The sequence below is a fragment of the Bombina bombina genome, chromosome 5, assembly GCF_027579735.1.
Source record: "Bombina bombina isolate aBomBom1 chromosome 5, aBomBom1.pri, whole genome shotgun sequence".
NCBI classification, from domain to species: domain Eukaryota; kingdom Metazoa; phylum Chordata; class Amphibia; order Anura; family Bombinatoridae; genus Bombina; species Bombina bombina.
Genome location: NC_069503.1, coordinates 965,087,185 through 965,103,001, shown reverse-complemented (window position 1 = coordinate 965,103,001; position 15,817 = coordinate 965,087,185). Strand labels below are relative to the sequence as shown.

The window sequence follows — 15,817 nt, the reverse complement described above, 5'->3', positions numbered from 1 at the left end:
ATGGGTTGTGTGCTGGGAGGTAACCATTTCTATGTACCTCCTACAGACTTTTAGACAATGAGACAAGCTTGGATGTCTATGCAAGGTCCCTTCTCCAATGCTCCTGACACTGTTATGCTGGTGTGTACTCAGTGTGCTTCCTTGCCAAGTGGGTACTACTAACACTTTAAAAGGGACAGTCTAAACCTTATATATAATCAAAAGAGGAGGCAGACGTCCTAGGAAGTTTAAAATTCCATTTCCTTTATTCAGTAAAGTAAAACATCAAAGCACAAGGATAAAAAATTGCAGGCTGGTCTGACAAGTTTCGGCGTTGTGCCGTAATCATAAACCTGCTACACACTGGGGAATAAACATTTTAAAAAGGCTATCCTGCACAGATATTGGTTAATTAAGAGGGAGGAACAATACCTCCTCTTTAACCCCTCACATATCATAATCACTATTATTCATAAACTGAGACTCATATGTAGCTTTGTTCAAACTAAATTAAATTAGTAGGCTAAGTGGGTGGAGACTTAAAACAAAAACTAAAATAAAAGACAGAACACGATATTTACATAGCTATAATATATCATACATATGTATTACATATGCATAGAGAATACAATTACTTGCACTTAAATAGTGTATAGCTTAACGGTGACTCCTTAGACCCATACAGTTAACATTCACTACAGATATAGTCACTATCCTAACTGGCCCAAAGGTATTAATAGATATAGTCACTATCCTAACTGGCCCAAAGGTATTAATAATATACATGAGTCTTGGGAGGCCATAGTAAGTGAGGGGATAGCAGCCCAGAGTATAAATGGGAAAGTGTAAAGGGTAACAGTGTAACAAGAATGGACTCGACAGGATACCTTATATGTATCTGAAGTAAACAATCCCAGGGATTGTACAAACTCTAGATGAAGTTATTAGACATATTTAAAGGAAACCACATTGACAAATGAAAATATAGGTGTATGTTCTATATGGGCAATAATTCAATGCCAATGATTAATTAAATCAGATTCAGAATTGAAACCATCAGGAACCTGAGTTTGAAGCTTAAAAATCCAGAAGGGAGACGTGTTCCCATGTAGCTCCTGACTTTTAAGATATATTATGATGAATAAAGCCTGCAATTTGTTTCCTTTTTTCCCTGGAGAACTCTAGATATGACCCTCAAGATTTGGAACACTCAGAAATCTAATTATTTGAGAGGTTTCACGGATATCATACGCTGCCAAGTGTAGTGAAGCCATGTGGGAAGCAACGCCATTTTAGCTACTGATCTCCTCTCTTAACTGCAAGCAAGCCTGAACTACCAAGGTCCATAGGCTCTACTATCAACCATGGATGAACCTTACGCTGCAATCACTGAAATAAGAGCCTGCCTGTTAGAACTTAGTTCCCGCATGACAGGGCATTTTATCAGCCTGAGAGACACCATCAGATGCGGCTCTGCAATTGCTGAGGTTTCAGCAGCGACAACGGCGGAGCAAGCGGAGCGCCCTTCCTACTCACGGCTACCAGTGGCCTTAATGCTCATCCAGCAAGATACTATAAGAGCACCGGCACATGAGCTCCAGGCGGCCTCTTCTCCGCTCACTTTGGAGGAAATAGGTGACTCGATCGAAGAGATGGGATGTCAGCCACTTGCCATGAATCCACCCGGCTACGGGTGCTACATATGTGAACTCACCCCAGACCTAAGAGACCAGAAGCCGGGCCCCGATGGTTTAGAAGACTCGCATGCACTCAGCTTCAACTCATGTTTCCCCAAGTACCACGAGTGTGTGACCGCACTTCTGCCTGAAGTCAAATGCCAGCAGGTGAGACCGCAAACTAGCGGCTTTGATATCATCGTGATCCCCTCTGGGGGTTTGATGGGGTTTGTTTTGATCCACGATATTGGATAGACTGTTAATTTCCCCAGCTAGCCTTATACGATGCTCCCTGGAACTGAGACTTGCCAAAGGCAGCAAGCAAATAATACAAAATAAATCTTCAGTTAAGCATCATTAATATATTCCTATTTCACTTGTTGCCTATTAATACTATGTTTTTGCTGAGACCTTACATGTTTTAATACTGTATGTTTAAATGCTTGTAATTGTTTCAGGGGATAATGCTACTGCCTTGGAAGGAAGTTGTAAGAGACCATTGGTATACAAAATATTGCAGTATACCATACCTACTGCCATATATAGTGCAAAAGTTTTGTTTGGGGTTATTGCATAATGGCTTGAATCTAAACTAAGAGACAAATAGCTAGCAATGAGGCTCTATTTATGATATGTTTCACAATCATATCTCACACTTAGTGCAGTCCATAGATAGAGCAGAGATAGAAGGCAAAATGTTAATTTTCTTTACTCTATTGTGCTTTTTTCTTTTTGTATTCAAAGTTATGATATATTCTGAAGCATGACTTATATGATTGTTCCTCATAGAATCTTGAATGCCACATACCCTATTGTTTTATGTATTGGATGTTGTATTACTGTATATTTTACCATAGAGATTTATTTGTAGCTACTAGAGGAACCTAACTGTCTATAATCCAGGCACCTAAGTCTGCTGATTTTTACTACTTGTTTATAGTAACAAGCCTAACCCAGTGCCTCTAGTTTCTAGGTACAGAAGGTATATAGTAACAGGTCTTATACGGTGCCCTTTAGTATCTAGGTACATCTTGGGTATAGTAACAAGTCTTATACTGAGCCTTTTAGTATATAGGCACAGCTTGTATATAGCAACAAGTATCATACAGTACCCTCTCAGATATAGGTACAGTTTGTACATAGTATTAAGTCTCATACAGGGCCTAAATGAAACTACATATTTGTGTATCCAAGCTTATGGTGTGCAGCCTTACACGGCATGTTATTTAACATTTTAGGTTAGCCTGCTACTGCTAAATTGTATATAGTAGCAAATCTAGTATAGTGCCCACTAGTATATTAAGTTCAGCCTGCATGTTGTAACAAGTCTAATATGAGATCTCTAATATATAGGTACAGCTTTAGCTAAAGCTTAGGTATAATTACAAGTTCAGTACAGGGCCCCCTAGTATATAAGTGTCATTTGTGTAGGGCAACAAGTCTAATACAGCGTCTCTAGTTAATAAGTTCAGTAAAGGTAGAGGGGGGAGGGTTAGAGAGCTGTTGGGGGAGGGGGGGTGAGGGAAGTTGGGGGCTAAGGGGGGATCCTACACTGAAGAATATATAAATAATTGTTTTTAAAAAAAAAGCCTTTTATTTTAGTACTGGGGTCAGGGAGTGGGATGTGTCAGAGGGGAGACAGATCTCTACACTAAAGCTAAAATTAACCCCACAAGCTACCTAATTAAACCCTTCACTGCTGGGCATAATACAAGTGTGGTGCACAGCGGTATTAAGCAGCCTTCTAATTACGAAAAAGCAATGCCAAAGCCATATATATATGCTATTTCTGAACAAAGGGGATCCCAGAGAAGCATTTACAACCATGTGTGTCATAAAGTGGGCCTAGATCAATACTTTGGGTTGTCTGCTAAAAAAAAAATACATTTCAAGGGTTATTCAGGGATTCCCGACAGATATCAGCGTTCCAATGTAACTATCACTAATTTTGAAAACAAAATGGTTTGGAAATAGCAAAGTGCTACTTGTACATATTGCCCTATAATTTGCAAAAAAAGCAAAGAACATGTAAACATTGGGTATTTCTAAACTCAGGACAAAATTTAGAAACTATTTAGCATGGGAATTTTTTGGTGGTTGTAAATGTGTAACAGATTTTGGGGGTCAAAGTTAGAAAAAGTGTGTTTTTTTTCCATGTTTTCATCATATTTTATAAAAAATTTAATAGTAAATTATATGATAGGATGAAAATAATGGTATCTTTAGAAAGTCCATTTAATGGTGAGAAAAACAGTATATAATGTGTGGGTACAGTAAATGAGTAAGAGGAAAATTACAGCTAAACACAAACACCACAGAAATGTAAAAATAGCCCTGGTCCTTCTTCAATGGGGCTTGTAATTATTGTCAGCAATTAAATTCTTGATAAATGCCAATAAAAAGGCTGAAACGCGTAGATGCACTTCTTGAACTGCTGCCAGTTATCAAGAGCGCTCTAAGAAGATTATACTGGTTTCATCTATTTTACAAAGAAGACTGATTCACTATTCAAGTTTAAACTTGACGCTGAGGGAACCGCTTCCGATTGGTTCACTAACCACATGTGACCTGTGAACGCAGAAGGAAGCCTGAATTCAGAAACACAGCAGTAAATAGCCTGGTGATACAGGCGCAAACAGTGCTGCCACAACGGATACCATAAGAGCGATGAAGTAGACCGGACCTATTTGCTTAGTGAAATTCAACTATATAAAAAGGTACTGTTTTATATCTTCAAAAGTACACTGAAGCAGTGAGATACCAATTACCTGTAACTTCCCATTACACAGATTACGTAAACCCTAAAAAGCTACAGACTCTGTTTTCTTGATATACTCTGAAGCCGAATGTATAGTACGGAACTCTGATCCCACCTTTGGTATTTTACTTGTCCTTTATTGTTTACTCATATCATTTGTATTAATAGTATGCACATATAAGCATAGAAGTTTTTTGTATGAACTTTTAACAATATCTGAGAGCATAGTAACCACCGGTGGCTGTTTTTTAACTTGTATACTTGTTAGTTTTAATCACTATAAAGCAATAGTTTTTTAAAGACATTTTGTTGAAATTGTGCAATATAGAGAGAAATCTGTTTTAATACATAATATACATTATTTCTGTATCCGACTAAGTGTGGTTGCTTTTTAGCGCATCTTCTTTTTTCCTAGATTGTCTTTTTATAGGATTATTTGCAGAAACTAATCCTTTTAAAGCTGCTTCACACCACCTCTCTGATAGTTAGCCCAGTATAACCTCTTTGGTAGCAGAATACCTTGTCATATATAGTTGCTGTTTTGTTCTTTTTGATTTAAAGTCTGCTTAACCTTTCATAAGGACTGAATTTCCCTTAATAACATAATTTGGTTATATCATTTATCTATCATTTTAGGTCTTTTAATCTTCAAAGACCTACATTACAAATGGAGTCCCACAACATTAGCGCTATTGTGTATTCACATCGCTTGAGCACAATTAATAGCTCTTCTATTTCTGCACTCATATTACAAGTCCTAAGTTATATTTTATTGCTCAGACGATAGTCTAGGACAGGCCAACATGTTAGATAGTACGCTAAATGCCTCACATAGCAGACGTCTATAGGGATGAGCAGTAGAATTCAAGCCAGAAAACACTTGTGCACTAAGTTGATGATGCGCTACACAGAGTAGTGGAGTCCTTCCACTACTTTGGTTAAAATATTTAACCATCGGGGGCGGAGCTTAGCCGTTCTGGGAAATGGCTGCTTGAGACGACAGCTCCCAGGCCCATGCCACCTAAGCCCGTTAAATAAAAATAGCCAGCATACTTTTTTTTGTCCCACAGTGAGCCCTTACACACTGCAGGAGCAGGAGGTTCGAGAAGCGGTTGCAGAGAGGAGCAGCGGATCTCGGAACGCACTACAGGGAGTCGGCAGGCCGACACCCGGAGCACAGGCCACAGGCGGTGTAGCAGTGAGAACTCAGCGTCAGCCGTTTCACAGCCCGGACAGCACAACAGGTCTGAGCAGCAGCCGATTACACCCCAGCTGGCCAGTAATAGAGGAGGGCTGAAGCGCCCGGACCGCAACCGCGGCAAGTAAGTCACGGAACTTGGGGGCAAGAGGACACAGCGCAAAACCTTGTGGTGGGGCTAATATGAAAATAAACACCCATAAAAGTATTTAAGGTGCCCACTGCTTACCCGCAAAATAACTTTGGTGCATGTGATAACATAAGAGCTGGGCAGTTTATAAGCAAAGGCAGCCTAAGCAGAGGTCAGAAGGGCCGAGTACTGAAGGCAGGTAGACACGGCTCACAAGTAACTGTTAGAGACATTCTATAACACACAAAAGCAAGCTGCAAATTAACACTGCTTCTAAAAGAGACAGTACAGGTTGACAGTTACTACAACAGACCCCAGGCCTTACTAAGGGGGACTCTCAACATAAGGTGATTAGGATCTACAATAAAGCTGCAGCTACTGCTGGTTGCACAGCAGTAAATACATAGTTAACACTAGAAGCACAGTGCACTCTGAGTTAAAGGGGCAGAACACAGGGAAAACGCAAAGAAAGCACATCACAGCAACTTGGTGGCCCTGACAATACTGGCACACACTTTCAGACCAAATACACCCAAGTTGGGGAGATACAAGCTGAGACTGCTACCAAAATAGCAAGGCTTGCATACTGCTCCACTGCATTAATTTTTAAAGCATGCCAGCACGCAAACAAAACAGGCCAGACGGAGCAACAAACACAAAAATGCTGCAGCAATATCTGAAACCAGTGGATCCACTCCCACCCCCCGCCACGTCTACCCCCAAGGCTACTACATCAATAGAGGACAGACAGGCAGGCAGCACAGTCGCCACCAACAGGCTCTGCTGGCCTTACAAAGGAGGATTTAAAACACCTATGTACCAAAGATGATGTAAAAGAGATCATGTCAGAAGTTAAAACTTGGTATACTAATTTGAAGCGCGACCTGTCCAGAGTAACCCAAAGAGTAACAAAGCTAAAGGAGAACCATGATACAACCTATAATGATATACAACACATGTCACGCCTGGCGTATGAGCAAGAGGAGACCATACATCACCTATTGGAAAAAGTGGAAGATTTGGATAATAGGGGCAGGAGGAACAACCTTCGGATACGGGGTATCTCTGAGACTATACAGCCGGCGGCCTTAGAGGGCTGTCTACAAGACATATTTCGGACCCTTAAGGGAGACAACAGTGCACCTGAGGTTCCAATTGAGAGAGCTCATCGAGCCCTGAGAGCTAAACCGCCACCAAAAGCACCTCCCAGAGATGGTATTCTTAAACTCCTTCACTTTAAAGACAAAGAAGAAATCCTCAAATATGCCAGACAAAAACAGGACTTTACTCACGCGGGTAGCCGCATACAGATCTTTGCTGACTTGAGCCCCGCAACCTTACAAAAAAGGAGAGATCTCAGCTACATCACCATTGCCCTGAGAGCACAGAAAATACCCTACAGATGGGGATTCCCAGTCAGCATCATCGCTACAAGAGAAGGAACCACTGCTGTGTACAGAACCAGAGAAGACCTACCACACTTCTGCGAATCTCTGCGGTTTAACATCCAACACCTAGACGACACAGATGTCATGAACATGGCAGCACAAAGACCACGCAGCAGGCCTCTGTCATCCTCTGAGGGCAGAACAAGGACAGAAACTGAAAATAGTACCACTGAGGCAAATGCATGCCCAAACCAAGCTGACTCTTGCAGGCACCCATATAATGTGCAAACGCTAGCACGAAGGTACTCTTAATCGTCTAAAATGGCTACAGGTCGTATATTTTGTATTAAAATTTAAATTATCGGGCTTAGGGGCGGGGATATAGCCCTATACTGCTATCTCATATTATTTTGTTCTTATTGCTTGTTGATTGATACTGTTATCTTATTGTTATATTGCGAATACTCTAATATCACTTTTTTTTTTAGGTTCACCTGTGACACTGACTGTACCCTCTCTGCTTGCCTCTTAACTACTTAGACGTAACAACTCAGCTTATACTAACAGCCAAGCGCTTACGCCCACGACCTGAACGCATCTAACTAAACGACAGGGACTCGATAACAGATACGTCTCTTAGTAAGGCAGCTGACATCCCCCAGCTGTAGGTAAGAACTACAACACACAACTACCTCAAAACACTTTAGAGTAGGGGGAATAGTAACATGACAGGCCAGCAAGAATTGCAGGGACAAACCCTTTCACTGATATCCATAAATGCAAAGGGCCTCAACAGCCCTGAGAAAAGGTCAATAGCATTTTGCCAACTACACAAAGCCAAAGGGGACCTCCTTTTTATACAAGAGACTCATTTTAAAAAGGGGAGGGAACCCAAGTACATGAACAACAAATATAAGACCTTCTTCTTAGCCTCGGGGTCATCTAAGAAAAGGGGGGGTAGGTATATTTCTCAAAAACTCAATACTCTTTCAACCAAAACATGTAATAAAGGATCCCAAGGGAATGTATCTAATAGTAATAGGGCTTCTCTTCAACACATATGTCACGCTGGCCAATGTATACCTGCCCAATCAGGGACAACACTTAGTTTTTAGGCAGGTCACACAGCTATTACTTGAACATATGAAAGGGATATTGTTTATTGCGGTCGACTTTAATCTGCCACTAGATCCTACGCGAGACACATCAACAGGACGGACAAGCACGCCAATGAAAGTTGTAAAATCTATAAATTCCCAACTGCAGCTGCTAAAAATACATGACATATGGAGAACTGAACACCCAGATGCCACAGACTTCACATTTTATTCACACCCACACCACACATACACCAGGATCGATTATATAGTGACGGACCAGATAGGACTGACCATGGTAGAGACAGTTGAAATACTGCCAATAACATGGTCTGATCACGCTCCAGTGAAATGCCTGATCAACTGGTTGAGCGCTCCGCCGCATTCCTTCACGTGGAGACTTGATGAAACCGACCTAACTAATCCCCTGGTTCAGACAGATATCGACGAGACACTAGGACATTATTTCAGGGAAAACACACCCGCCGACACATCAGCATCTATGACATGGGAAGCGCACAAATGTGTAGTTAGGGGGGAGTTCATCAAGCACAAAGCGAGGAAAATAAAAAATGATAGACAGTTTGTGAATTCCACCCTCTCTCAAATAAGATATTGGGAGACCCAACACAAGCAAGACCCAACCTCCCCAACCTACCTAAAAAACTTAACCAAAGTCAGACATGAGCTCAACAATCATTACATTAGGGAATATCAACACAAAGCCACAATATTGCAACAAAAATACTTTGACGTAAAAAACAAATCAGGGTCTTCACTGGCCAAGGCGCTAAAACGACAACAACTAACAACACATGTGCACGAGCTAGCAAATGCGGCAGGAGATGTACACAGGGACAGCATTAAAATAGCGGAGACTTTCAGGCAATACTACGGTAAACTATATAGCATCAGGAATGACTGTGACTCACAAGACGTAGATAGTTATCTGGAGGGGATGACTCTTCACACACTCGACACGGAGGACGCTGAGGCTTTAGATTCACCAATTACAAAAGACGAAATCATAGCTGCTATTAAATCCATGCCGAATGGAAAAAGCCCAGGACCAGACGGACTGGGGATTAAATACTATAAAACCTTCATTCACCACCTGTGCACTCCACTCATATCCCTGTTTAACTCACTATTAAAGGACGGGGGCTTCCCAGACAGCATGCTAGAGGCTTATATCACAGTCCTACCTAAGCAAGGCAAAAACCCAACCAAACCAGAACATTTCCGCCCCATTTCCCTTTTGAACTCAGATATTAAAATCTTTGCCAAGATCCTGGCCACCAGAATCAATACATACCTACCTAAACTGATACACCCGGACCAAGTGGGTTTTGTCCCGGGGAGGGAGGCGAGGGACAACACATTGAAGGTCCTACAGTTGATGTCACATGCCCAACACCACAAAATCCCGTCAATCTTTGTGTCGGCAGAGAAAGCTTTCGACAGGGTACATTGGCCTTTCCTAAAAGCAGTTCTGTACAAAATTAAATTTAGCGATTCCTTTATCTCCCAAATCTTTACACTTTATAGGCACCCAACAGCTCGGGTCAAGGTTAACGGGCTACTATCTGATAAGTTTTACATTTACAATGGTACGAGACAGGGCTGCCCCCTCTCACCGATCCTCTTCGCTATAACTATAGAGGTGCTGGCTCAGAAAATAAGAGAAGACACTCAGACATAAGGGATCTCCGTGAACTTAAGCGAACACAAGCTTGCACTTTACGCGGACGATGTCCTACCTACATTAACTAAAGCGGAAACCTCTATGCCTAGGGTTCTAGAGGTGTTTAGGGATTATGGTCGGGTTTCAAATTTTCACCTTAACACAACTAAATCCGAGCTACTAAATATCTCATACGACCCCATTGCCTTACAAGAGATACTTCAAAGCTGTCCACTTCGAACACAACAGATCAAGATGAAGTACTTGGGCATATATATATCACCAGACCCACAGACATTATTCCAGGCCAACTACAAAACATTGGAACACATACTGGTATCGGACCTATCTAGTTGGAAAAAGAAGTCGATCTCATGGGTAGGGAGAATTAACGTTATTAAAATGAATGTAGTCCCAAGGATACTATACCTACTTCAGACCACCCCAATTCCACTACCGATGAACTACTTACATAAGCTACAAAACATACTGGAACAATACATATGGGGAAATATTAGGCCCAGGATAGCAAAGAGAACTCTATACCTACCTAGAGACAGAGGGGGCCTTGGGGTCCCCCACATATATACAAACAAGCCATTACATTACAGAGACTATTAGACTGGTGCTATAATGACCCCAATAAGGTATGGGTGCAGCTAGACTGCGACATCCTGGCTACAAGAAACGCAGGCCTCCAGGCCTAGGTTCCAGAGAAACACAGACCCCCAGCCGCCTCCACTTACCCATTATTAATAGACTTTTACACGCATTGGGATAAAATCCAGCGCACATCCACAAATATTTCCTCCACGCATGCACCGCTAACCCCCATGTACCAGAATCCTGAAATGCCTTGGAATTACAAGCCGAAAGATATGGACCCAGGGTCTTCCTTCGGCGACCTGACACTCTCATCCATCTTAGAAGGGGACAAACTTGCATCACTAGCAGACATACAAGAAACAGTACTGGGCACACACATGAATTGGCTAGCACACTCACAGATTAATCATTTCCTCACAACGCACCGCTCTAAATACTTGTTTACGAGGCAGACAACAGCCTTTGAGAACCTGTGTCTGAGAGGCACCCCCACGGCCCACGCCATTTCACTGACATACAAATTGCTAGTAATGGAGGACACCCACAACCTCCCCACATACGTAAGGGCATGGGAGAAAGAATTACAAATGGAGATAGAAAACACAGAGTGGCAAACCGCATTTCAGATCACCAAAAGGGCCTCAGTCTCCGTAAGAGTACAAGAGGCAAGCTATAAGTTTCTAACCAGATGGTACCTCACACCTAGCAGGCTACACCGCATATACAAGACAGCATCGGGGAGGTGTTGGAGAGACTGTGGGGGAGAGGGCACACCGGCACATATTTGGTGGTCCTGCCCCAAGCTTGACTTATTCTGGGTGAATGTCTTCCACCACATAGCACGCATAATAGGGAAACCACTACAAAACCGCCCAAAAACGATCCTATACCTATCACTACCCAAACTTGAGACCAAGCAGAGCAGGGCACTACTCTTGGTTATGCTGAACAGTGCCAAAATGCTTATTCCAAAGTACTGGAAAACAAAGACGGTACCATCTATAGAGGAATGGAGGAGACAGGTAGATACCCTGCTGCAGCTTGAAAGGTACCATCATCTACAACAGGGCACATCAGACATACATGACCTTATGCTGCAGCAGTGGGAATTGAACAATACATAACGGCCCACATTAGAGCATTTTACCACAGGAAAGGGACATGACCGCTGACATAACATAACCGCTTTCTCAACATGCATGAGAATGAGAGACATGACGCACGCAATAGTGAACCCGGGAAAGGGGGGACCACAGACTGGGTACAACTAAAAATCTGAAATAATGCTTTATCAGGTGAACTTATGACTTTTTTCTTTTTTTGATGTAAACTTGAAGTCGCAAAAAGTATCTTCTTCTATATGAGACTTAATGTATGATTGTTCCTATGCAATTCTTATCGTTAAACACTTCTGTTTATGTTTGTTTGGCCAAAGAGCCTATATGGACACGGACTGTATAAAGGTGCTGCAAAATTCAGCAGTAACCACAAGCAGGGCACTAATTGCCAGAAAGCACTGAAAAATTAAAAAAAATGTGGAACTTTATATGTTATGTACAATGTTTTGAGCTTTTCAATAAAAACATTTAATAAAAAAAAAAAAATATTTAACCATCTGCTTGTAATACCAGATTGCGCATTATTCTTTACTCAAAAAAGAACGTATCCTATGCTATTGATTGCACTCCACTTGTAATCTAGCCCATAATCGTTAATAAGTATTTACTAAATTCTGCTTTAATTTATAACTGGCTGAATATAAAAGTGAATGTATTGCAATAAGAAGGTTTAATTCATTATCCAAAGAAATAGTACCTTATTATAAATGTACTATCATTTCTTAGGGCAGGGCTTGACAAATGGAGCCATGACTCTGAATGTTTTGAATTACGCTGCATATACAGTTGCAAGAAAAAGTACGTGAACCCTTTGGAATGATATGGATTTCTGCACAAATTGGTCATAAAATGTGATCTGATCATCATCTAAGTCACAACAATAGACAATCACAGTCTGCTTAAACTAATAACACACAAAGAGTGAAATGTTGCCATGTTTTTATTGAACACACCATGTAAACATTCACAGTGCAGGTGGAAAAAGTATGTGAACCCTTGGATTTAATAACTGGTTGAACCTCCTTTGGCAGCAATAACTTCAACGAAACATTTCCTGTAGTTGCAGATCAGACGTGCACAACGGTCAGGAGTAATTCTTGACCATTCCTCTTTACAGAACTGTTTCAGTTCAGCAATATTCTTGGGATGTCTGGTGTGAATCGCTTTCTTGAGGTCATGCCACAGCATCTCAATCGGGTTGAGGTCAGGACTCTGACTGGGCCACTTCAGAAGGCGTATTTTCTTCTGTTTAAGCCATTCTGTTGTTGATTTACTTCTATGCTTTGGGTCATTGTCCTGTTGCAACACCCATCTTCTGTTGAGCTTCAGCTGGCCTTAAGTTCTCCTGCAAAATGTCTTGATAAACTTGGGAATTCATTTTTCCTTTGATGATAGCAATCCGTCCACGCCCTGACGCAGCAAAGCAGCCCCAAACAATGATGCCCCCACCACCATACTTCACAGTTGGGATGAGGTTTTGATGTTGGTGTGCTGTGCCTCTTTTTCGCCACACATAGTGTTGTGTGTTTCTTCCAAACAACTCAACTTTGGTTTCATCTGTCCACAGAATATTTTGCCAGTACTGCTGTGGAACATCCAGGTGCTCTTGTGCAAACTGTAAACGTGCAGCAATGTTTTGTTTGGACAGCAGTGGCTTTCTCTGTGGTATCCTCCCATGAAATCGATTCTTGTTTAGTGTTTTACGTATTGTAGATTCGCTAACAGGGATGTTAGCATTTGCCAGTGACTTTTGTAAGTCTTTAGCTGACACTCTAGGATTCTTCTTCACCTCATTGAGCAGTCTGCGCTGTGCTCTTGCAGTCATCTTTACAGGACGGACACTTCTAGGGAGAGTAGCAGCAGTGCTGAACTTTCTCCATTTATAGACAATTTGTCTTACCGTGGACTGATGAACAGCAAGGCTTTTGGAGATAGTTTTATAACCCTTTCCAGCTTTATGCAAGTCAACAATTCTTAATCGTAGGTCTTCTGAGAGCTCTTTTGTGCGAGGCATCATTCACATCAGGCAATGCTTCTTGTGAAAAGCAAACCCAGAACTGGTGTGTGTTTTTTATAGGGCAGGGCAGCTGTAACCAACACCTCCATTCTCATCTCATTGATTGGACTCCAGTTGGCTGACATCTCACTCCAATTAGCTCTTGGAGATGTCATTAGTGTAGGGGTTCACATACTTTTTCCACCTGCACTGTGAATGTTTACATGGTGTGTTCAATAAAAACATGGCAACATTTCATTCTTTGTGTGTTATTAGTTTAAGCAGACTGTGATTGTCTATTGTTGTGACTTAGATGATGATCAGATCACATTTTATGACCAATTTGTGCAGAAATCCATATAATTCCAAAGGGTTCACATACTTTTTCTTGCAACTGTATCTGTCTATGAATACTTTTGACTGGCTCATAAAAAAGGGTGTGGTTGGATGCTAAATACTCTTGCTGAAGCCTAAAGTTGAAACTTGTTAAAGGGATATGAAACGCCCCCCCAAAAATGTTTTAATTTAGACAGAGCAAACCGTGTTAAAAAAAAGTTTCCAATTGACTTCTATTATCAAATTTGCTTTGTTCCCATGATATTATGTGATGAAGAGATACCTAGGTAGGCATCTGGAGCAGTAGATAGCAGGAAATAGTGTTGCCATCTAGTGCTCTTGCAAATGGATAACCTTCCAAAACTGCTGCCATATAATGCTCCAGAGATGGGCCGGCTCCTAAGTATACATCCCAGATTTTCAGCAAAAGATACCAAAAGGACAAAGAACAAATGTTAATAAAAGTAAATTAGAAAGTTGTATAAAATTGCATGCTCTATCTGAATCATGAAAGAAAAAATTTGGATTTAATATCCCTTTAACTTTTTTCTTAGGTCCTATAGTTTGTCTAAACATTACTGTGAGCAGATTATTTACAATGTAATGCTGTAAAAATGTGCATAAATGTTATACAAGATGCTCCTGTAACTTGTAATAAATAGAGAGAACTTCATTTTACCTGCAGCATTACAGATAGGGTTGCCTTTTCCACTCTGCTCGAATGACACATAAAGCAAAGAATTGAATCCTACTACACACTCTAGTGCATGCTCAATATTATTTATGCAATTGCTATGGAGATAAAGATGACTGAGTTGGTGGTTACGTCCATGAAGTGAAATTAATCCTGAAAAAAAAAAAAGAGATAAAATGTGATACTCATTTTAGACTTGTAAGGATAGAAATGTTTTAGTACCTTCACTGTGCACTCTTTTTGTTATCTGTGCAATACTAATTTGTTGTTGAACTGTAAAAATGTAACATATACAGCAAACTGCTTTTTCCTCATGGCTACAAATAGAATGAGTTTCTTTTACCAGTATAATGATTGACAGAAACAAATCTTACCCTCTAACAGATTAAACCAGCGCTTGCATAAAACCACAGGCAAACTAGAAAACGGTATTTTGATGTTATACTGCAATAATGAATGTTGAACTTTGCAGCCAAAGCTGAGGAACAGATATGTCTGTAGTGTTTCAGGAATATATGTAAAGACATTAAATCACTGCTGACTTACATCATCTCAAATTTGTCACTATCTTTTTACTTGTTTCTACTGTCTAGATTAAAGGGACATTCCGCTCAAAACCTAAATGCATATAGATGAATTACATCTCTGAATAGAAACATATTTGCAATACACGTGAATTGGCAAAAATGCTGCTAGTAAGAGTTATCACTGTTTTAGTGTTAGCATTTTTCTCTGCAAGTGCATGTGTAGCATAGCTGGATATTCTCAGTGCACCAACATTTTAAATACTGCAGCTGCTCAGAGCACCAGTGGGGCTTGTAATCATGTCAGCAATTAACAAATTGAGTTAACAGATAGAACAAGCACCTTAGGCTCTCTGAGCAAGTGTTGTGTTTAAAAAGCTTGTGCACAATGCATACCTGAATACAGGTGGCCCTCGGGTTTACGCCGGTTCAATTTGCACCATTTCAGAATAACAACATTTTTTTCAGTCATGGGACTGCTATTGAAATGCATTAAAAATCAGTGCACTAATTAAAATAGCCAGTAGGTGGTGCTGTCCGCTTGTGTTTCAGCAAATTTAAGCTAGTTTAACAGTCTGAAATTGATCTGTGTACACAGATCAGACAAGACCTATCGAGCAGCCAATTCCCTAT

The 15,817-nt window shown here is 40.9% G+C and overlaps 1 protein-coding gene across 1 annotated transcript in view; it reads right to left on the bottom strand.

Moving 5' to 3' along the window:
• Positions 1 to 15,817, bottom strand: part of LRRCC1 (leucine rich repeat and coiled-coil centrosomal protein 1) — a 418,892-nt gene that overhangs the window by 383,465 nt on the left and 19,610 nt on the right. Inside the window, exon 4 of the mRNA XM_053715905.1 lies at positions 14,646 to 14,813. Coding sequence (XP_053571880.1) covers positions 14,646 to 14,813 — 168 coding nt within the window. The remainder of the gene's footprint in view (positions 1 to 14,645; positions 14,814 to 15,817) is intronic.